Genomic DNA, 23845 nt, shown 5'->3' with positions numbered 1-23845 from the left:
TTTCTATCGTGCTGAACAAATGGTGGTTTCAGATGTGATCTCCCAACACTGTTTCCCCACATTGATTTAGTCAGTAGATATTTATTGAGCTCCTAATCCACGCCAGGCCCTGCGCTTGGCACTGAGCAGGTAGCAGTGACGAAGAGACGTCTTGCAGTGCCCCCAAGACGTGGAGCTCGGGATGGGGAGTGACCCCAAAAGAGCCAAACGGCCGTTGCACCAGCGTGCTGGAGTTGGCTCCCGCCAGCTCCCGTGAAGCGTGCGGAATTTGGCAACCCGGTTGTTCGACCGTCGGTAGCTTGCAGTCGAACCCCAAGGTTTACACCATGGAAATCGGCAAACGCCGCAAGTCAGGACTCCCCACCACCCCAGGGCTGAGTCAAACGCGTGCTGCGGCCCACATCTGTCCCGCGACCCCCGTTTGGCCCGAGCAGGGCCGTCAGCCGGCCGCACCGGATCCTGACGGAACCAGCAGCTGTTCCAGCATCGTGCCGACGCGGCCTCGTGCCCTCACCTCAGCGGGCGCCCATCTTTCACCGCGGCTAAAACTCCCTTTGCCGCTCATGCTCGAAAGGCTGCCAGCTGGAGGCCTACTCAGAAGACCTACCTGTTCGCAAGTCCAAATCCGTGTTGACAGCCAGCTGCCGTGGCGCTGCCCGCGTATCCCGTCACGGTTTGCCTCGGGAAGTGAGCTGCCCAGAGAACCTGCCGCTCATTTCTTGGAAGACACAGACCCGACTTCTCGATCGGCGCCCGCGGTGCTGGGGAGGGCGGACAAGCAGGCCCGGGCAGTCCGCAGAGCCGTGCGCGTCGTGATTCCTTCGTGTGTCCGGAGGACAGTTCTGCCGACAGCCTCCAGCAGGCTCCTCATTTTCGGACGCGTACCGAGCGTCGCCGTCTAACCTAACACGTGTCGTGCCCATCTTCCCTTTGGTAACTGACTCTGGGACTCGGGGACCGTTTGCATTTGATCGGCGCTGGAGGATAAAGAGTTTAGCTGAGTGATCCATCGACCCCCTCACGCTTGTTGCCAGAACCTCAAACACCTGGCCTTTGGAAGGGGGCAGTGTCGGGGGGGCACGGTCTGCCACCACGAAGGCGGCTGCGACGAAGACAGAAGGATTTGTATGAATAAACTCGACCTACCTCTTCAAAGAACACTTTTCTCTTATGGACGTAATTCAGGAGGACGTTAAATGATGAGATTCACATGCCCCTGTCACAGCGAGAACGTGCTTAACTTGCTCGCAAGCCTTTTGCTGCGGGGTGTGGGTTGGGTTGAGTTTTCTTTTTTTTTTTTTGTAGCAAATCTCCTTGAGTTTGAGAATTGAGTTACGGGAGCCTCATCCTTATGTATGATGCCCGAGAGATTTCTGCTCTCTGAACCACTCCAGGGTGTAGTTGCTGCTTATTACGTTACCCGATGGCACCAGGCTGTCCCCCCACCCCCCCGCAGGTGCAAAGGGCCACACTGTGACAGTGAGTGATGACCTCTGAAATCAAATTAGAAGGAAGGCACGTTGACCTCAGTGGAGGGTTCGAGCATTGTCATCGATGCGACGTCTTCCTTCACACGTGTCTGTGCCCACTTCTCGGTAGCGAACGAGAACATCAGTACGCATAGTCGGGAGACACGGGACACAGAAATGAAACGTGGTTACGCGTGGCCCCGAGCCACGGGCTGTGCGCTAGGGCACGGCCACTCCTGTGGGAGGACTTCCTGCCCCTGAGAGCAGGAATTTCTATTTTAAAAACTCCCTCAGTTGGGAGGGGCAGGGGGAGCTCCAGAAGTGACAGCCAGCAGTGTTACGACCTTGTGGATGGCGCGTGCAGCTTTCTGTGAAGTCACAGGCTATCTTTTGGGGCACAGCCAACTTAAGTCCTCTGGCCTCGAGATCATTAGGCTTGACAGGAAGGATGACATTGGAAGCTCCCGGATCCCATTTCTTTTATTTGTCTCTTCACTTCTCTTTTTAGACCTGGTTACGAAGTTACATAAAGCTGTTCCAGGCTCCGTGCCAGCGCTGCGGGAAGTTTCTACAAGATGGCCTCCCCCCCACGTGGAGGGATTTCCGAACCCTCGAAGCCTTCCACGACACCTGCCGCCAGTGACCCCGCCCCAGCCCCGGGCCGGCCTCCAGGCTCTGCCCCGCACCTTCCCAGATGATCCCTGGATCCCCCGGTCAGCCTGATGGCTCGGCCCCGTCCTCACCACGTAGACTCCAGCACCCCACTCCTCCCCGTGCGTAGAGCAGCACGTCCTACCTTAAGGCTGAGCCACTTGCGGAACAGATTCCTTCTCGTTTTGATGGGACTAATTACCCACCGCAGGTGGTAAACGGAAGGCAGAGAAAACCTTTTAGAACTCAGAGTAAGGAACTCACGCAGCATGCTCGTCCTTGTGTGTTGGCGAATGATCCTCCTGGGCCTGTGCTCTAAGTCATGTTCACGAGCCATTATCGTCTGAGTAAGCCCATGTCCGTACATCCTGTCATGCTGGGCGTTTTGTTTTGTAACTTTTTTTTTAATATATATATATATATATATATATATATATATAAGCAGTAAACGTTTTGTACCCAGGACAAGGCTTTGTCTCCTGTCTCTTAAAGCACCTTCCACATTCAGTGTAGTGAACATGTGGGCAGATCTGGGCCTTTTGAAGAAAAAAGAACAGTAATGTCTGCATTTAAAACCTTGTTCTTTCTGAGGACACGGTTCCTTGCTTCTTGCTTAGGAGAGAGGACAGTGTTGGCAAATATTCCATTTCAAAGATGTTTTTGCAGTTTGAAAAACGGATTGTTCTTTTTGAGGAAAAAGTGCACAGATGTTTCTTTTTACTAAGCCAGTGGCACATGCATGCCCAAGGGAAAGGAGTCTGCCCGTGTCGGCAGCTAGAACGCGTGTGAGCGGGCGTGACGGGGGTACCTGGTTCGTTGGTCCCAGGTTTTGTCCTAAACGTTACTGTGAACAGATTCCAGCCCAGTTTGCTGAGGACATTCGGGGCCTTGACCCCAACATCAAAAGCTAGAACCTGTTTGTATGAAGAAATATAGAAGACCGGGCGAAGCTCTCGAAGGATGGGGGAGCTTCCTCGAGCTTTTCCGGCCCAGCCTACGCTACAAATGTTCCCTTTGCAACGAAGACGGCAGAGGTGTCTTGAGGTGGCCAAAAGAGCGAGTGGTTCCTGGGTGACTTCTGGTACCGCTTAGGCCCTCCCACCTGCCCCCACCAGGCTTAAAGGAGCTGAGGACAAAGGATCCGGTGATGGAGAAAGGATAAGACAGTGCCGCTTGGGGTGTGGCCCAGCGGCGGCAGCAACATGGGGAGAGATTAGAAACACAGAGCCTCAGGCCCCGCCCCGGGGGACTCTGCTGTGGGCCCAAGTCTGAGAGACCCCGTTCAGGAGATGGGCGCCCCGTCTGGGGAGGTGTGATGGGAGGCAGCGGGGACGTTCCCACACAGCCAGAGATTCCAGACTAAATACCATGGTCGTCACGTTCAAGATGCTGTCGCTCATGAGAGGCACCATGATTTCATGAACCACTAGGAAAAAAAACAGGCTGCCAATTAAACCGTGGCCCAGGCCTTAATGAGAATCCTGTGTGACACATGAGTCGGTCACACCAGCCTTTCATGTCTTCCAAGGGGGTTGGCGATTTCTCCCGCCTGAGTTTTACTGTTTAGCGTGGGACAGACGATCCCTTCGCACGGCCCCTGGTAACAGAACATAACACGCTCCTTTGACTCACGGGTAGCTGCCTTTCTTTGGTGTCGTGAGACGCTTGTCTGTTGCTCTGGGACAAAACACAGAGCTGAGGACACAGGGTAGGTGATAACATGTCATCTCATTGCTGCGCACCTTTTGGGAGACATTCGAACGGCACGTAGACTGACCTCTGCGGGGCTGCGGTGCGCGTTGTTGCGTGCAGTGATGATGGTGTGACCGGCTGTGACCACGCTGGAGCCCGTGGAGGGCCGAGTGCATCATGGCTGCCAGCACCCACCAGCGACTTTGAAAAGTGCGTTGGGGGGCGGGGGGGGGGGGCGCTGATGAGATGAACAGTAGATCGCCTTGTGAGACAGCTGTTTGGATCCTCCTGAGAAGGGTCCTCGCTAGAACCAGGGGCTCTGACTGCTGCCGGCCCCCGTTTTCGGGAGAGCGAGCCAGCCGGCCTTGAGTCCAGAGCCCGGGGCGGGCAAGAGCTTCTGCTTAATGACCCTGTTTTCTCTGTGTCCTACTTGATGCTTGTTTCCCATTTACGGGGAAGGGATAAAGTTTCCATTTTGAACAAGTGTATTTAGGCGGAAAAGTGAGACCATTAGAGGAAAAACATTAAATAAATATTGGCACAGCGGAAGCGTGGCTACAGCAGAAGTGGGGGTGGGGGTGCGACCGGGGAGGCATGCGCAGCCAGGGCCTGAATCCTGGCCACCTGCCCCCAGTGCTGGGGGCCCAGACAGCTCACCCTTCCTTGGTATGACCCCCGCTCCCGCTTCTGTGAGATGAAGGCTGATAGTGATGGTGAGAAAGGGGAGCTGGAGGGATGCGTTTGGGGCTTTTTCAGTTTATTTATTTATTTTGAGAGAGAGAGAGAGAGAGGGAGGGAGGGAGTGTGATTGGGGGAGATGGAGAGAGAGAATCCCAAGCAGACTCAGTGCTGTCATCGCAGAGCCTGATGTGGGGCTCGGTGTCCCAAACCGTGAGGTCACGACCTGAGCTGAAATCAAGAGTCGGACGCTTAACCGACTGAGCCACCCAGGCGCCCCAGGGGTGGGGTTTTATAGATGAAACAAGATGGGCCATGAGTTGATAATGAACTATGGCTGGGCATTGGATATGTGGGTGATGTTAGCTGTTCTGTTTTTCTATATTTTATATATTTTTTCTCTCTATATTTTACATATATATATATACTTTTCTCTCCGTATACATGATATATATATATGCTTTTAAAAAAAAATCTTTCCCAAATTAAATGTGGGGGGGTGGGGTTGAGAAGTACAAGGGCGGGGGCAGTCACCCACCACGGCCTTCCCGTCTCTGGCATTTCTGCTCTTCGGTCCTGAGAGGGGAAAGCTGAAAGGAAGTCGTACTGAGGTCTGGCGAGTTGAGCGAGGCTGGAAGGGCGACGAGCTTGTTTGCGCCAGATGCACGAATGCTTGGCGGCTTGAGAGACGGACACGAGGGAGACTGGCTTTGTCGTCGGCCGTTAAAATCCAGACAACGAATTGACCCCAAGTCGGCACAGGTCGGGACTGGGGGTACGTCGGGACCGGTTGCAGGGTGGCCGGGAGGCCTGCTGCCCCGGGCGCGAGGGCATCAGGTTCCAGAATCCTCCTTTGGTGCCTCTTGCGGACAGGAGCGTGGCCATCAGTGAGCGTGCCGCCCAGATGCTACTTAGGCTGTCCAAGGTGACCTCTAGGCCAGACCTACCAGGTACGGTAGGTGACTTAATCGTGACCCCCACAGCTCGGCGTCTGCTCTGGGCCAGGTGCCTCACCCCAGGTGGGCACGTGCTGTTTCCCCTCGTCGCACAGACGGAACCAGGTGAGGGTCTCACGCAGCAGTCTACCCAGGGGCTGGGTGTCAGACCTCGTCACCACGCGCTGTGGCTGCTTCCTGAGAGGCAAAGGGGCCAGTCCCCGCTCTGCCGCGGTGTGGGACCTGAGTTCTCTGGGCCCGAACTTAGAAATCTCGGTCCTGCGCGTGCCCCTCTGCCGTGAAAATCCGTGAGGCAGGTACCTGTGCCGTCTGCCGGCCGGGTGACCGCTCGTCAGCGGGGTGGTCGTTAGGACCTGACAGAACGGAATGAGGAAATCTGGGCAGGGTTGTCCAGATTTTTTTTTTCCTGAACTAAATTGGGAACTGGCCTTTTGGTATCGAGTGATATTTTTCTACTTCACACCATCGACGGAAAGCCGTAGGCACGAAATGGTGATCTTTCAGTGTTAACGTGCAAACTCTCCATCGCGTTAAGACTGTCAGGAGTGCGGGCCTGATGCTAAATCGAGAGCCTCGTAAGGTCACCCTCGTGGGGAGGAGAAGGGACATCAGCCTCACCACCAGGATCTCACAAGATCTGGAACCTTGGCCAACTTGACGGGAGGCATCGTCAGGCCAGCGGGTGTGTAGGAGAGAGGACAAGGTAGAACGATTCACCTTGCTTGTCTGCGCCTCCCGGCCTCTGCATCTCTGCTCAGGATGATCTCGGTGAACTTTAATTGTCCTGCATCTGACAGGAAAGGGTGGGCCGACTCCGTTGGCACCTGCTCGGAGCTCATTCAGGCCTGCCCGACACGCGCATCGAAGACGAGCCAGTGCAGGGGTGCTGTGGGCGAGCCTGCCTGCCGTCAAGCCCTTGCGGTCTGTCTGCACCTGCTCGGGGGAATAATCAGGCTTCACTTTCTAGGACAGGCGGGTTTCTTTCTCCCGTCTCTGCCATCCTTCCCCCCGCTCCCATCCCCTCCCCGGCTCCTTCAGTTAGCGGAAAGGAACCTCAAAAATCACTTTCAAGTTGAATTTTAAATTGCAGGTTGGCCGCTCCCTGTCATTAGTGCTGGAAGAGACAAACCTTAGAGTTCACGAGCACATCCAGGTAAAGCGCCATCTCGGCAGCTTTAAGATGATTAGTTACTCGAGGACAGCTCCAGCCTGTCTCTGTGCCAATTGAGTTTGAAATTTCCACTGGAGATTGGTCGTCCTCTGGGACCATATGAGCTGTGCTTTGGTGCTGGCTGAACTGGCGGGTGCTGCCGGCAGCCGGCTTCAGTGGCACCGTGCTTGTCCAAGCCTGATAGAGACAAAAGAGTGACGTGTCCCTCGGGGGCGGGGGGGACAGGGGGGCGGTGAGAGAAGAGGGCTCAGGGAGAGAGGCAGGAGGACAGAGGCCAGGAGCCTGGGAGCCGGCCCAGGACACCAGTGAACCTCATCAGCCCCCACGCCGTGGGATGGACTGTTACTTAACTGCACTGTCCCAGTTCCCTGATTCCTACCTCTGTTGTCTCCCATCGGCTTGCTTTCTTAATTACTAGAGGGACGCATGTGTTCCTTTTATGGAAAATTAAGAGAATGTGGACGAGCAAAGAAAAGAATAGCCATAATTCCCACCCACCAGAGATAATTAACAGAGCATTTTGCTGTATCTCTTTCCAGACCCTCCTATGGGTATGTTTGTCGCATCCCATTTTTTTTGCCAAAAATAGGATCATGCCGTATTCTGTTTTGAAACCTGCTTTCTTTTTTTCCCGTTTAGCAAAGGCTAAGTTGCTCTAGTGCAGAGGCCCCAAAATACAGTGGCTTAAAGAACATAGACCCTTCTCGGGGGCGCCTGGGTGGCTCAGTCGGTTAGGCGTCCGACTTCGGCTCAGGTCATGATCTCACGGTTCGTGGGTTCGAGCCCCGCGTCGGGCTCTGTGCTGACAGCTTGGAGCCTGTTTCAGATTCTGTGTCTCCCTCTCTCTCTGCCCCTCCCCCACTCACGCTCTGTCTCCCTCTGTCTCAAAACTAAAAATAAGCATTAAAAACAAAAAGTTTAAAAAAAATGTAGACACTGCTCTTGCCCTGAACCCCCAAGGGGGGGCGGTTCCGATTAAAGGACTGTTCCGCTGGGTGCAGCCACTCAGCGATCCTGTTCCTCCTACCCTATCGCCCTACCGCCTGGCCTAGGACGCGGTCTGCATGGTGGCAGCTGGGCCACCGGCCCCTTCCAAGTTCACTACAAGGGAAGGATACGTGGGAACACGTGCCCGATGTTGTAAGACCCAGACCCAGCACTGGCACGTGTCATTTCCGCTTGAACTTCACTAGTAAGAACTCAGTCACATGGCAGACCCAGCTGCAAGGGCCCCTGGGAAATGTGGTCTCTAACTGGGCGGCCGTGGGTCCGGCAGAAACTCTCTCTGAAGGGAAGCAAGCCTGTTCTGGTGGATGGTCAGCAGCCTGTCCCGAACCTCTTCCTGCCTCGGGAGTGACACTGCCCTCGGGGTCCCGTTTGTTTTATTTGCTCTGTCCTGCGTTTTGGGTTGCGATGGCCTTCCAGTGTCCGATGGCCACAGCTTAGACCGTGAGTCTCCTGTTGGCCTCCTGTAGCTTTTTATTTTTCGGTAATTGTACGTTCAGGGGAAGTTGCAAAGATCTGTACGGGAGGGCCCGTGTGCCCTTCGCCAGCCACCCCCCACCCCTCCCCGGTGTTCACATCTACAGTAGCTGACGTTGGTGCAGTGCCCAGAGTTCAACCAGACGTCACCAGCTCCACACGCGCTGTGTCTGTGTGTAGCCCTCTGCCCTGGTGCCGCTTTGTGGAACCACCGCCACGGTCCAGACCCCCTCGTCCTACCCCTTTCTAGCCATGCACGCCTCCTCTCCCCATCCCTGTCCCCAGGCAGCCACCGATCCGTTCCCCATCTCCGTGACTGTCTTTGTCACCTGGCGTCACGTGCCTGGAATCACGCACCGCGTCTCCTCCTGAGGTTGCCTTTTGTCGCTCAGCCTCGTCTCCTTGTGGCTCACCCAGGTCATTGTGCATATCAGCCAACCACTCTTCTTCATCGCTAAGGAATATGCCGTGCCGTGCGTCACCACACCTCGACCGTTTATCCACGCGGGGATGTTGGGAGCCTCCGGCTTGCAGCTCTTCGGGGTAAAGCTGCCGGGAGCATTGTGCGCACGTGTCTGCGTGGAAGTGGACGCCCGTGAGGACGATCGCTGGGCCGCCCCGTAAGTCCGTTTTTAGCTCTAAAGGAACTGCCAAACCATCTTCCAGAGTGGCTGTGCCACTTGACTTCCCCGCCAGCAGTCTGAGGGATCCGGCTTCTCCACATCACCACCGGCGTCTGGCGTCGGCCCCACTTCCTGTTTTAGCCACTGGACAGGTGTGAGGCACCAGCTCAGTGTGCTTTTTATTTGCAAACCTCCCCCCCGGCCCCCCACCCCCAAATAACTAACGCTGCTGAGGAGCCGGTCGTGGGCCTGTTTATTTACCATGTGTGTATCAGCCCAGGTGAAAGGTCTGTGCGTGTGTTTTGCCCATTTTCCACTTGGATGATCTTTTACTGTTGAGCGTTGGGAGTTCCTCTTACATTCTACATGCGGATCCTGTGTCGGTCATGTGACGTGCACGTATTTTCTCCCGGGCTGTAGCTTGCCTTTCATCCTCTTAAGGGGATCTTTCACAGAGCACACGTACTCACTTCTTATGAGGTCCCGTTTGTCCGTTTTTTCCACTTACGCATCACGCCTTTGGTGTCAAGTCTAACCTGTTTGGGTTTTAGGGGACCAGCATTCTGCCGTTAGGAACGTTGTTGCCGCCTCTGTGTCCCACCCCACTCCTCCTTTTCTTTCTCCTCCTTCTCCCTCTCACTCTCCCTCCGTCTTGACTTACAGCCCCGTGTAGATCTCCGATCTTGATCTTGGCAGCGATCTTGATCTCCGATCTTGGCAGCGACCTTAGCTGCCTTTTGTTTCAGCCTGTGCACTTGATGGGCCGTCAGAGCGTCCAAGGCCTGGAGACCCGTCCTCACTCACCCGGCAGGTGAGCGACGGCGAGGACCACAGCCAAGCGGCCCTCAGCCTGTGCCTTTTCCACTTCCCCGACACTTCTTGGGACACCACTTGGCCTACCGTGTCACGGTGAAATAGATCCCGCTGGGGCACAGGCTATGAAAACGTTGGCAGTGACAGCCCAGTAGCAGTGCTCGGGGAAGCGTCTCTGTCAGGGGCAGTCTGACACCGGGGGAGCTCCGGCCCTCCCTGTCCCGGAAGACAGGCGGTTCGTGCCTGTGGTCGGATGCGCCGCAGTGTGCCGAGTCCTGACGCTTAAGCAAGCGCGTGTGAGGCGGCTGGAGGGAATCCGGGAGGGCTTCCTGGGGGAGATGCCCCACACACAGCTCCCAGCCTCTTGGACCGCCAGGCCACCCGGAGAGCCCACACTGACGGCTGTGCCTTGGGAGGGGAAAGGAGGGCACAGGGTCTGTTGGATGTGGAAGCCGTTCACACCAGCTGACTTCCCCCCTTCCCCTCCTGCCCTCAGTGCCTGCTCCAGGGCCCCAGGGAGGGGTGCAGCACCAGCCCACGGACTGCCGTGGGCCCGCGCTCAAGACAGGGGCTGTCCTCACCCGTCACCTGGGCCTCATGCTTCCTGTCACCTTCCTCTGGGAGGACACCATCCTCAAACACGGAAGGGGCGGGGGGCCCTGGGCCTGAAGTGGAAAGGGCCTCCAGAACAGGATCCTTTCCCTCCCAGGAGCGCCAGCGAGTTCCCCGCCCCCGGCCTCTGGATTGTTCTTCTCAGCCCAGACATTCTTCCTCCCGAAAGCCACACGGCGCTCGCGCATGCTTGCGCGCTTTCTCTCTCTTCCCGATCGCTAAGCCGATGCCCGTCCAAACCATCTCCTGCCCCAGAGCACCCGACAGACCACATTTCCCGCCCCCCCTGCGTCTAAGTGGGGCTGCGGGGTGTGCACCCCAGTTTTGTGTCACTTTCAGAGGTGGCCAAAAGCAGGCCTGCGTTTGCCCTGCTCTCTCTGCCTTTTCTGAGGCGGCATCGGAAGTGACACGCGGCGACGGAACAAGATGGAAAGACCCCGGATCCCCGGGTCCAGACCCACAGAAGAGCTGGCTGCCCGGGTGAGCCTCCCCGCCAGGAGCCCCCGCGGTGGGTTTTGTGTGAGCGAAGTAAACGTTCAAACCTTTTATTCTGGCAAATCACCGAGATTTAGGTTTGTTTTTTTCTCAAATAACTGCCGGAGTCGTTTACCCCACACATCATGTAAATACCCTGGAAACGGGCCACAGATAGGAAGTGTTCGATAGGTGGCAAAGATTACCGTGTCTATGGCTACCGTATTTGTTAGCTTGAGTCCAAATCGTCTTCCGCTTCGATTTGAAGGGGACCACAGAAAATGTCACCCGGGCTTGCTCCCTTCCTCCTCTGGGGAGAGTCACCCTACGGGGCAGGTGTCCCCCGACCGCTCGCTGTAGGAATGATCCCCATCCCTTCCCGCCCCCTTCCTCGTTTCTTCCGAGCAGCCCTTGCGTTGGACGCCGCCAGCCGCGCGCCCTCTTGACACCCACAAGAGTGTCAGCTCCCGGAAGGCAGGGACTGCGTCTGTCTGGGGCACTGGCTTGTCCCCTTGCACAGCGCGGGCACTCAGTAACCTTTGCCAGATGTTGACGAGAGAAAGAAAGCCGGGCTCGGGTTTCTGCTCTGCCCCTGGACAGGCGACCGTGGGCCAGTTACATGGTCCCCGTGAGCCTGGATTCATCTGGGAGTCGGGCCAGTAGCTTGGCCGTGCAGGCGCGCGAGTCCTGTGAAGGACCGCGCCAGGTATTTATTGTGCGCCTACTGCATACCAGTGCTTGTCGCCGGGATACGGTTCGCACGTCGAATGGGAGAGGGCCAGACGGCGCAGGCAGCCTTGTCAGCGACTCCAGTGCAGGCACAAGCGTGGATGCTGGGGGCGTAGTCGTCCGTGGGGGGCCTGTTCCGTCTCCTGCCTCTCTGACCCCCTCCCGTCTCTCGTTCCCACAAAGATGAGATTCCGAGAAGAATCCAGAGATTTGATGGCAATGCCGTGGGGTGGCCTGCCCTCTGCAGACACTGCAGAACGGCCTCAGCGGTACGTCGGGACCTTCTCGTAATCTTCAGCACGAGAGATGTAAGACCCCGTCTGAGGAGTGGAAGTGTTCTGAAGAGAATGTCAGGATCACAGGACACCGCCCCATTTCCCAGTCCTATCTGCGTTTCTGCGAATGTGCCGCACCTCCCTGCCTTGATTAGGACGGGGCCCCTCTTTTGCCGTGGCCTTTTGATATTTGACTTTGCACTCGATGCCCCTAAAGCTAATAGGCGCTGGCCTTTCATTTCCAAAGGGTAGTTGGTCAAATTAATGATCGCCAAAAGGCCATAGTTAATTTGCTGTCCTTCCTGTTTCTTTCCATTAGTTTGCAAACCGGCAAAGTTCAGGAAAACTTGGGAGCATAAAAGAGTAGGGAGCTAATGAGGAAGCCGGCGGGTAGTTCTAGACTTTTCCAAAGACTTGGGGGCCATAGCCAAGGGATGGTCGTGAGATTGCACTAGCGAGAGAAACCAGCTCCCCGCGCGGCCAAGTCCTGGCCGTGGGCCCGCAGAGCCCCGGACAGCCTTTGAGTGGGTGCGTGTGTGACGCCATGTAACTTGTCTTCAGCCCTCCGTGAGGGATCCCAGGCCACACCCTCTGCCCCGGCTCCAAGGCACCTTGCTCGTTCCGCAGGGGGAAGGGCTGAGGGCTCCGGGGAACGAGAGCAGCCCTGCCTCCTTTCTCAGAATGTAAATACCGATGATCCGAACCTAGCTTGTAGTCGTCCAGAGCAAAGGGCTTTCACTAGCATTTCCAGCTAAGCTGCAAAACACATTGAACCGCTCCTCGAGGCAGAGAGGCCGGGGGTTCTGCAGCCTGATGCCTCAGTGCCCCAAGGCCGCCAGGCACGTGTCAGCCATGCTGTCCCGCCACGAGCCGTGTCTGTGAACGGCACCCGCCCCGCGGGAGCACATGATGCCAAGAATCCAGACACCTTGGTGGCGTCACCCTTCTTGGGATAAAATGAACGTCACCTTGCCCCTGGAGAACGACCCCTCACCCCCTCCTCAGTCCACGTGCTTCAGTTAGAGCCCTGGCCATTCTTAGCCCCAGGCCCGCCCCTCCACACACAGACACCCCCTTGTCAGTGCTGAACACCCTGCCAGGGAGCAAAGAACCATTTAAAGGGCCCCGACCCACCTTCTAGATCAGGCGACGAAGGACGAACTTGGAACCGAACGGCAGTAAGCTGGTGGCTGGCAAAAGGAGGCACCGTGTTAAGTGCCTCTGAGGTGTTGCAAAGGCTCTTCCGTTCCCAGCCTGGGCTCGATCTTTGCCCGGAGGCCAGTTTTTCCACTGGAGATTCCTTTGCCGTCTGGAGAAGCCGGGAATGAGAAAACGGTTTTATTTTCAAACCCAGCAAGTTACGGCTCTTTTGCATTTTCCTTTCAATTAAAAACGGAAAAGTTTCCTTTTTAACCCATCGTGCCTCTCGCGTCTTGCCGTGGACAGCCGGAAGAAACGAAGCACCGGGCCTCGACGTCTCCTTCGGGGGGACGCGCGCGTCCTGGGGCAGATGCCCTGGTTTCTGCTTTATCACACTCCACTGCTGCACACTGACCAGCGCCACGTTGACGACAGGCTCCCCTACCCCCTCCTCCCGGGAACCTTTCCCTCGCGCCCCTTTAAGCCCTCTCCGGGGACTCCCTTGGGCCTTGGTTCCCCCCCCCCACCGCCTTGGCCCTCTCCACCACATGGAGCTGGGCCCCGAGCATCAACGTCCGAAGAAAACCGTGTGAACACTGTATCGTCTTTTCTACGCCAGCCTGGGAAATTATGTAGCATCACTTCGGTCAGCTTGTCGGTAAAGGTGGCCCAGATTCAAGGGAGGGGACCCAGACCTCCGCTCTGATTCAGAGGGGTGTCAAAAATGTGTGAGCTTGTCTGAAAGCCCAGACAGGGCCCCCCACCCCCCACCCCCGCCCGCCGTCTCTTTTCCTCTTCAGTGCCGTGGGATACGGAACTGCCATCTTGGACCATGAAGCGGTCTTGGGAATGGAGGCCCCTTAGACCAGGAAGGGGGCTTGGGAATGGAGTCCACATGTGCAGAACAAGGTAGAACAGACTCGATGCCTGATGGGCTCCGCGCCGGCCCTGTCTGCCCACCTCCGGGCTGAGCGAACCAGAAGAGTAAACTGTGTTGCTGAAGCTGCTGTTGCCTTGTCTCTGTCGCTTACGGCCTAACCCTGTCCTAACTAACACGCCCCTGTCCCTGGCTTTCTTGGCCCTTAACACACCGGACGTGCTCTGTTTACTCCTGCGAGTATTGGATCGGTCTGTCTGTTACCCCCAGTAGGTTTTAAGCACATAGTAGGTGCTGTTCCGAACCTAAGCTTTTTTGATGGCTTGCTTCATGGTTAGCTGAGGGTTAAGGGGATTAACGGAAAACCTTTCCGCGGGCTGTGGAGCCCAGGGTCCAGACTGAGGACCTTGCCGAGCGGTACACACAGTGTGACTAAAATACGGGGGCTCTGAGGGCGAGCCGGATTGCTGATTACTTAGATGCGGTCAGGGTACGTTTTTGTTTGCTGTCTGGATAAAGGTTAGCGTTTTTACACTTTGTAGCACGAATAGCATCATGACTTAAATGTCACGATTTACATGACTAATTCCATGTACTTTTAACATTCTGTCATGTTCCATTTTGCCCCTTCCAGGGCGGTTCACGCGCCCCTATCGTCAGCCTCCCCCCTCCCCTGAGTGCACTCAGGTCAGTGTCTTGTTTTGACCGGAGACGTCGTTTCCATTTGAATGTGTTCTGACTCAGGACATGCCAGAGCCCTCTGCCTTCCCAACAGCCACATTTCCATTCTTCCTTCTAATAGCACTCCCCCTATGAGCCTGGGATAAAGACTTCCCGTCCCAGCTCCTTTGCAAATCGGAGTGACCGTTGACATGTGACTCTAGTTACGTATAACTGCTAGGAGGGGTTCCTAAGGGGATGGCGAGAGGTCGGAGGGCGTTTCTCCGGCTGAAGTGTGGACATGATGGCTGGCACTCAGGCAGCCGTCACGGACCACGAGGTAGAAGCCGCGTGCTAGGGATGGCAGAACAGCAAGATAGAGGGAGTCTGGCTCTCCGGCGACTTTGGCATCCCTCCCCGGTCATCTTTTATGTGGGCGACAGCTAGGCCATCTCGTCTAAGCCGTCATTGTTCTGGCCCCCGCGTCACGGCTGAATTTGACCCGAATTGATCCAAGGATGGCCGACGGAAGTTGGCTTTTTTACACAGTCCTCAGTCCGAGCTGGTTTTCCTGTGTCTTTCTCACCTTCCCCAGGAGCTAATTGAGAGTTCCAGTTAATTGCCGTTTTTTGTTCCTGGACGTGGTGTTAGTCACAGGCACACGGAAGGCCCAGCCCGTGCTGAGAGCTCTCCTCCTCCTGTGTCATGCTGGCTGCTGGCCCCAAGATCATTAACACCCCGATTCCATCAGCGTGTTTCGAGACCCGCACGATTTTGGTGTCTGCTTGGTGTTTAACACCGCTGAAGGTTACTGAATCCATCTTGAGTCAGGAAAAGCGGTTTAATGAGCGCGTTTCTGCCTCGTGACGAGAAAGGAGCTGTGCGCGTGCGCTCCCAGCTGCAGTCAGCCCGGTGGCTGCCCGTGGCCTCTGTGCCGATTTAATTTCTTGGCTGGCGTTGGGCAAATAGAGCAGGCCGGCTTTCTCTGTGCTCCTCCCAGCCCCCCCCCCCCCGGCCCCTCATGCATTTTTCATCTCCGCTCCCCACTCCCTCTGCCCTGCGAACAGTATCGATCGGCTGATTAAGCCATCAAGTCACAGCAAACAGCTCTCCTTTTCTAACTCCAGGGCCCTGCTCCTTCCTTCCCTGCGCCGCCGTGTGCCTCCCGTGCACGATACAACGTATCGGGCAGATGTTTCCACGGACCTCGGCATCCCCCGCCCTTGTGGTGTGGGGGTAATCAGCAGATGAACTTACCAGAAACCGGGCCCCCGACACCTGTCACCGAAATAGAGTGCTTGGAGGCTGTATTTTGAAATCAAGCATCTACAGATCCCCTCTGATGACTGAGGACCTATTTAAAACGAAATAGGTGGCTCAGTCGGTTAAGCATCCAACTCTTGGTTTCGGTTCAGCATGATCTCACGGTTTATGAGTTCAAGCCCTGCGTTGGGCTCTGAGCTGACAGCGCAGAGCCTGCTTGGGATTCTCTTTCTCCCTCTGTCTCTCTGCCCCTTCCCCCCTTCCCCAATCACATTCTCTCTCTCTCTCTCTCTCTCTCTCTCTCTCAAAATAAACTTAAAAAAAAAAAAAAAAAAAACTTTTACAACTAAATTCAGTATTAGTTGTCATCGCTGTGTGACAAATTGCCCCAAAGCTTAGTGGCTTAAGGAACAAACCTTGAATACATCACAGCTTCTGCAGGTCAGGGATTCAGGAGTGTCTTTGCTGCATTGCTCTGCCTCAGAGTCTCTGGAAGTTTCCATCAGAATGGCAGGGACAGTCCCCGGAAGGCCTGACTGGGGCTGGGGGATACGATTCCTTGCTTGCCCACACGGCTGTCAGCAGGAGGCCCCCCTTCCTCGCCAGCGGTTGCCTCCGCCGTGCTTCTGGAGTGTCCTGCTGGCATGGCCTCCCCCCCCACCCCCCGGCGAGGGGTCCGGGAGAGCAAGCAGGACCCCACAGCGTGTGCTGCAAACCTGGCATAACCTAGTGTCCCTGCCTGACACCTGCCAGCCTCCTCAGTCACCTCCTCCTTCAAACACCGCGCTCCTCTTGGCGTCTGCCCAACCCTCCCGGGTTCCTCCAGGGCACAGCCGTCTCCCAGCCTGGCTCTCCTTCCCCACCTTGAGCTGCGGGTGAATCCTGCCCTCTCCCTTTCCCAGCTCACGTGGGAGAGGGCGTCTCCCCTCTCAGAGCACCCCTCCTACCCGTGCAGTGCCCTGCAGCGTGGTCCTGTGCTCCCCGTGTGCGGAAAGGCGGGGACCATCGCCCGTGCGTCCGCAGCCCCTCTTCCGGGTCTGGCCTCTAGTGGGTGCATCCTGACTGAATGAGGGAGCCCTGAGTTCACCTCTTGCTCAGGCCTCAGGGGCCACCCTGTAAAATCTACCAGTGTGTTCCTTCGCTCCTGGGTGGCTGGGAGCAGGAGAGGGAAACTGGTGCCGGGTGTGGGGGGATTTGCACCCCAGGACGAGGGGCTTGTCCCCAGCTCCCTGGCGGGGCCCCGTGTCACCGCCTGGATCCAGGACAGAACAGGGGGCCACCTCTGCTGCCGGAGGGCTTGGTCTCGGTGGTTTCTGTGGCTCCACACCCCAAGGACGGCACAGCACGGCTGCCCACTTCCCGGAGGCCCTTCTGCAAGTCCGCGCTAAGGAAGGGAGCGCCTTTTCTGGAAGCAGAGGCAGAGAGAGGGCCGCCCCTGCATTCACGCACCCTCACTGTGTTTCCCCCGGGCAGCCCAGCATATTCTGGGCTGCGCACCTTTTCCTGAAGGGGAAACCCAGAGACGGAAAAGCCTCACCGTTGATCTGTCCCCCCCACCCACCCACACACACACCAACGGTTCCCCCACGATTGCATCTGTCTGCAGCTCACCCTCCCCCAAGTGCGGCCCGAGCCATCCCTGCCCTCCAGCTCCTGGAGGAGCCACTGATGGTTCTCTGACCGTCGCCAAGCAAGATCTTTTCACGGCCAATTTCAAGGGGTTAATGGGAGGATGGAGTGGAACTTATTTACAACACCGACTCCTCTTAGAATAGCTCTCACCAGGCATTTCGCGGCAAAGTTCTTCGATTTCCCACCCATGTCCTTTCCCACCATTACTAAATACCAAGAGATATTCTGGTCCGTGTTCCCACTCTCCCCAGCCCTGATTCATGCAGCTGTATGTGCTGGGGAGTAGGAGACGTCATCACCCTGCCACCCGTGAACTTGGATGGGCGGTGACACCGACAAGGGCGTCAGGAAAGAAGCTGGCATTTCAGCTCAGAACAACTTGCCTCTCCAAACATCACCAGTGCCCCAACTTAAACCCTCGGAAGCCACCCATGTGACCGATGACGTCACCTCCCATTTAAACCTCTTCCTTCTCTGATCCTCTTTTCCTTACCTCAATTTATGTGCATTTCTAACTGCCAATGTGGGTCCGGGGCTGAGTCTCTGCCTTTTTGAGGACAGATGCCTTAAGCATCCCCATCCCAGACGGGACTTTTTACCTGGGCTTTGGCCATCTCTGCTCGTTCGGGCCTCTGGCTTTTCGTTTCCACCCGATTTCAAATTCATCTACTTGTCTTCCAACCTGACTTCCGAGTTGAGATAGGCTTAGGAGTAGTAATAGCAGCGTGGAAACCGGAAGTCGTGTTGTAACCGGATATCACGTGGTCACAGGACATCACGTGGTCGCGGGACGTCCCGTGGTTACAGGATGTAGGGTGGTAACAGGACGTCCCGTGGTCACAGGACGTAGGGTGGTAACAGGATGTCATGTGGCAAGCTCACCGAGGGCTTGCCACCCACATGCCCGCGGCAGCAGGTTGTGTTCTTAGGAAGCAGGTGCTGAGATGGGCGACAAGGCGTTATTATCCATCAATACCCGCGGACAGGGGAGGGCGGAAGCAGGATTGGGCAGAGGGAGTGGCGGACCCGGGGTCTCAGGCCCCACGAGGCCTCCGCCAGCCCCGCGGGTCAGCTCAGGACACTCCCTGTCTGCCTGAGTGTCCTGCATTGGTCCACAATGGTCGGACCCGTCCGCCCCACCTCGTTCGGTCTCCGGGTGCCAGTTACCCTCAAAGAACACGGACTGGGCGAGGCAGGTCCCTGCGGCCCCCAAGCCTTTCGTCTCTGCGATCCGGCCCTGCCCCCACGGCAGGGCCCTGAGCTGCTCTTGCAGAGAAGACAGCAGGCTCAGAGAGCTTAAGTCACCGCCCAGATGCTGTCACACGTCTCCCTGGCTGCAAGGTGCAAGTTCGTAGCTACCGCCACGCTGCCTCTCCAGCTGAAGAGTGGGATTTTAAAGATGGAGTTGAGGTGACTGGCCCTCCCATACCCTAAGGCGCGGGCACCGTGCTCTGTCTGATCTCCTGGCTGCCCCCTTACCCTTCTGAGTCTCCCTTTCCGCAAAGCAGGGGAGGCCAGCCGGTAGTACGACTCTCCTCCTCATGTCACATCTCCGTTCTACCTTGAAGGCTGGGATGCTTGGCTCCTCCCTGCTGGCCCACGGGGACAGATGCCACGTGGGTCTTTGGCTTGTCTCGCTGCCGGACCTCGGGAAAGAGAGAAGGACGCAGCTGTTGAGGCCCATCTTGGTACCAAGACGTTGGGTTTGCGGAGACCGTCGAGAAACACAGCCCCACAGGAAGCCAAAACCACGAGAAACGATCCTGAGATGAGCCCCCGGGGCTCATGCGGTGTGGGCACTGCATTTACAAGTCATTTCCTGCCCCTTCCAGATGAGCTGCTGCTCTTACGGGTTCCGAGTAGTTGAGGTGAGGGGCGGAGGCCGTGCCAAGGAGGGAGAGGGGGAGGTCACGTAAAACCTTGCCAACGTGACTCCCTGGTCTCCGTGAGCTTAGCAAGCGGGGAGGAAATGGGTGCCGTGTGGGTCGCCTGGGAGCCCGAGTTCACCCACCTTGCTCGGCCTAGAAGGACCCTGACCCTCTCCCCTCCTCTCCTCTTCCCCACCAACCACCAGCTGCCAACCAAGGCAAGGCATGTGCCTGGCTCAGCCCGTTGGAGGCCACCTCTGGGTTCTAGGGAAATGGAGCAAAAGTTCAGGGACAGAGGAACACGCAGCCACTCTGGGGGGCCAGCAGCCGCAGCCTCCCAGCTCTTCCTCGAGGCCCGCTCTGCTTCCAGCCGCCCCGCCAGCCTTGGCTTCTGCCGTTCGTTCCTTCTCCTAACAATTCTGGGAGCGTCAGACGTCTCTCAAATTCTACCCTTGCCCGTAGAAGGTGCCAGAGTCCGTTGCGACCCGCTGTGACCAGGAGCGCTATCTGAAAGCAAGAGAGGTCTAACACTCGCCAGCACCCCCTGGGAAGACACTGGACACATACACCTGCAATTGTTTACACAAATCAGCTGCTCGAGGTAGTAAGTTCCCTGTCGGGAGAGGCAACCAAGCACAGGCCGGAGGCCTCCTCGACAGAAGGGATACCTAGATTTTGTGTAGGTGCAACGAACATGCCAGAGAACCGCCGATTGCTAACCGTTCTTGTTTTGTTATCGCTGCGGGTCGCGGCCACGACGATAGTCTGGTGTCCGTGTAAAGCAAAGCACTTGCGTTGTCGGCCCAGCTCCAGGGTTGGTTTCCGAGCCGACACGGAATGTCCTCCAGAGGGAAGTAAACGGTGCGTTTGTCCTTGGCAAAACCAGCATCATTTTACACAGGGACGTGGGATGTGCTCACAGGGCTGGTTCCATCCCGAACCACCTCCAGAGGAGCCCGGCTTTTGAAACGTGTGGTTGTTTGGGTTTTTTTGAGAAGACAAAGTGGGGGAAATAGGAAGTGAAATACCAGATCTGTTTTGGCCACCGGGTAATCAGTTGTCATAAAAGCCAGATTCTCTCACGAAGCCATTGTGAATATTTTCCCCTCGCGAGCCCAGCGTGCGGAACAAAACCGCTTCCTGTTTCTCAGCTGCTCGGGGGTGGGCGGCTCCCTGAGGCCGCGGGTCCAGGGAACCAAGGGAAGGTACGGAGACACGGGCTGACAGCTTCCAGTGAGATTCCGTCACTGGGAAGCAGCATTCCCGGAGAACTGGAAACGGGGGACAGGCGCCCCAAAGCTGTGCCTGGCCTTCATCCCCAAGCTCGGCTCTGGCCAAGGTCGGAGCAGGACACTCGGCTCGGCCAACTCCAGCTTAAGGCCTGCCTGGCTCCTGGGGTCCCCAAGCCATGGAACAGGCCAGAACCTGGGACCCCTTCCTCCCTCCCACCCAGCCCTGGCACACCCTTCACCCCCACCCCAGTGCCCACAGCCCTCCCTGAGTTCAGGTCCCTGTGGCCCAGAGCCCAGCGGGGTCTCCCGGCTCCCACATGTCTAGGGGAACCTTCCCCTTGCCCACAGTCTCACTGCCCGCTAACGGATAAGGGACCTACCCCAGGCCCCAAGCTAAAAAGTAGAGGAGGTGGGGTCCCACCACAGGGCTGTGTGCTCCAGAGCTGTGCTGCTTCCGGCATGGGTCCTTCCCTCAGGATGCATCCAGTCCAGTGGGGTCACAGGGCCTTCGGGGAGGAGCAACAGCGGGCTCCAGGGAGCTCGGGAGAGGGCCCTGTGTATCAAGGGGGGCTTCCTGGAGGTGATGGCATTTGAAATGAGCCTGGAAGGACAGATGAGCTTTGAACAAAAGAACTGGGGGCACGAGTGTCCGTGGGACACCCGCGGGCCGGTCCAGGAAGCTGCGAAGAGAGCGGCCATCACGGGGTGCCCTGCCCCACGTGCCTGGTACACCCACTGCCCCCGACCAGAGGCCAGAGTGTCCAGGAAGGAGAGGAGGCAGGGTAGCAGGGAAGCCCTGTGGTGCCCCGCAGAGTAGGGAGGCCATCTGAGCTGGGTCCCTGGACCCCAGCGGCCTCTCCCGGCTCCGGGGCTCTGTGACAGGCAACCTGGCATCGCTGGCAAACCTGTGTCACGTGGGGGAGGGCCGGCAGCCTGCCCCGAGGGGATCCAGGACCCAGAAGGTTCCACAGCCCGGGACGAGAGAAAGGGCGCGGACGCTGGACCCGCTGTGACAAAGGGGGAAGAGGACACAGCTGTTCAAGGCAGAAGGGCTCGCTTCTTCACTTTGACAAGCTGGAGGTCAGGAGCCTCCGGTCCCTGAGTCACCGCTGTGCTTTCTGGCTCCTTCAGAAGCTCTGGGAGGGGAGGCACCCCCCCCCTCCCAGCCAGGCGGTGGCCCTTCCAGCCTTTCTGGGGTTCCTTCCCCTCTTTCCAGAGGAGCCTCGGCCTCGGGATAGATGATGGGCCTCTCGGGTCTGACACGGCCTTTCTTCTGATAAAGTTCGCAGCTAAAAATCCTTTGGGTTTGACGGACAGCCTCTCCCTCCAGAGGCTCTCTTGAAACGCCCCCCCGGCTGCGCAGACCTTCCTCTCCGCCCTGCTGTGTGCTGGGGAGGGCGGCGACACCTTCTGTCTGTCCCCAGGCCCCCTGCAAATCTTCAGGTGGCCGAGGCTGCTCATGCCCGTGAGGGGGACAGGGAGGGGGTGGCGGCCAGCATGAGCCCAGGGGGAGAGGCAGGCTGCCCGGCTCAGGGGTCCGGGGATCCAGGCCCAGGCAGAGGACCCACAGCTCACCTCCCCAGTGGGACGAGAACTCACGATGTCAAAGAATGGACAACAGACAAAATACCCCAGATGGGACGTGGCCGTCGCACAAGGACCGGGGTGTTAAGGGCAGGTCCTGATTCCTCCCCTCCCCCATGGCAGAGGATCCTCACGCTGGGGGCAGCCGATTGCCGTCACCCTCTGACTTGGCTGTGGCCTGGGGACTGGCTTTGGCGGGGGGGATGGTCGCAGACCCTGAGCACCAGCTTGAAGCGTGCTCGCACAGCGGGGCTTGCCTCTCGTGCGCACAGGTGATGCACCTTGAAAAGAACTGTCCCCAGAACGCTCACGGGGAGATTAAACCGGGATGTACCCAGCAGTCAGGCCCGGCCAATCAGCTAGGAGCAGAGCTGGCCCGATGAGCCAGCCCCGTCAGACGTCCTGGAGTGGAGTCCTCCCTCTTCCCGCCTTCCCCATCACCTGGGGCGAGCTAGTTGGACATCCTGTGCCTCACCCATAACAGGGGCCTAATAAGCATCCCCCGAATTAGTTAAGGTAACAGCAGCTCGCAGACAAACCCCCAAATATTAATGCCATAACACAATAGAAATGTATTTCTCATTCATTGCTCTGGTTGTCTACGGCTTTATTATTATTATTTTTTTTTTAATGTTTGTTTATTTTTGAGACAGAGACAGAGCATGAATGGGGGAGGGTCAGAGAGAGAGGGAGACACAGACTCCGAAGCAGGCTCCAGGCTCCGAGCTGTCAGCACAGAGCCCGACGCGGGGCTCGAACTCACGGACCGTGAGATCATGACCTCAGCCAAAGTCGGACGCTTAACCGACGGAGCCACCCAGGCGCCCCTATTATTTTTTTTAAATAGGTACTTTGAAAACCAACGTAAACCAGCAGCCATTCTATTAAATCTCACGATTTTGTGGGTGAGGGATTCAGGCAGAGCTTGGCTGGCTGATCTTGGTTCCATGTGGCTTCGGTTGTGATCACTCGTGGTATTCAGCTCGTGGCTGAATCTGTCCGGAGGCTTCAAGACGGCTTTTCTCGCCAGCCTGGTGCCTTGACACAGAGGCCCTGTCCCTCTCGTGTAGTCCCAGGGTCTCCCAGGGTCTCTCCTTATGGCCGTGTGGCCTCTCTCTGTGGTCTCTTCAGCAGGATGAACGCTGCACAAGACGGCTGAGAGCTCCTAAGAGACAGGAAGCTTAGTGGGTCCAGACACGGTCATTGCCACTATATTCTGTTGGTCAAAGGAGTAACAAGGCCTCTCCTTTAAAGGGAGGAAATTTAGGGGCGCCTGGGTGGCTCAGTCGGTTGAGCCTCCGACTTCGGCTCAGGTCATGATCTCACGGTTTGTGGGTTCGAGCCCCGCGTCGGGCTCTGTGCTGACAGCTCGGAGCCTGAGCCTGCTTCAGAGTCTGTGTCTCCCTCTCTGTCTGCTCCTCCCCCGCTCACACTCTGTCTCTCTCTGTCTCAAAAATAAATAAAACATAAAAAATAAAGGGAGGAAATTTAGACCTCTCCTTTCAGAGGGAGAAGTGCACAGAGTCTGTGACCATCTTCAACCTCCCGCACTCATGAAAAGTGCAGTCAGCAGCCAAGAGGGGTCTGCTCCACGCCGTGACCCAGAGACCCAGGCTAGAAGGCTCTCTGCCATTCTCTACACGTTGCTTCCTCGTGTCCAAGTCCGGCTGGCAGATGCTGGGAAAGGGGAAGCAGGAGTTCACACAGGCCAGTCTGGGAGCCACGCACATTCCGTGGCTGGAATTCCGCGCATGGCTTCCCCAGACTGCGAGGCAGGCTGGGAAGTGTGTCCAGCTGGGTGCCCGGGAGGAGAGGGCGACAGGCTTGGCCGCGCCACCTGTTTGCCTCTCAAGGCGTGTGAGGGGCGGATGGCTCAGTACATGGAAGGGGCGACTGTCACACCATCGACAGCCTGGGGTGGCTCTCCTCCGCTCTTGGCATGTGCTCAGGCAGACGTCACAGGT

General features: G+C 57.2%; 1 protein-coding gene across 5 annotated transcripts in view; it reads left to right on the top strand.

Annotated features, from left to right (window-relative positions):
- Positions 1-23845, top strand: part of MED27 (mediator complex subunit 27) — a 237582-nt gene that overhangs the window by 197528 nt on the left and 16209 nt on the right. For 2 of the 5 annotated variants that reach the window (XM_045468944.1, XM_045468942.1), the window contains one exon: positions 1978-4357. The exons of 1 other annotated variant lie outside the window; for it this stretch is intronic. In XM_045468944.1, the coding sequence (XP_045324900.1) occupies positions 1978-2112 (135 nt within the window). In that variant the 3' untranslated portion in view covers positions 2113-4357. 2 more of the 5 variants (XM_045468943.1, XM_045468945.1) reach the window with 2 other exon arrangements.

Source organism: Leopardus geoffroyi, chromosome D4, assembly GCF_018350155.1.
Source record: "Leopardus geoffroyi isolate Oge1 chromosome D4, O.geoffroyi_Oge1_pat1.0, whole genome shotgun sequence".
NCBI lineage: Eukaryota > Metazoa > Chordata > Mammalia > Carnivora > Felidae > Leopardus > Leopardus geoffroyi.
Note: the sequence above shows the minus strand (reverse complement) of the source record. Positions and strands in the feature narration are given on the sequence as shown.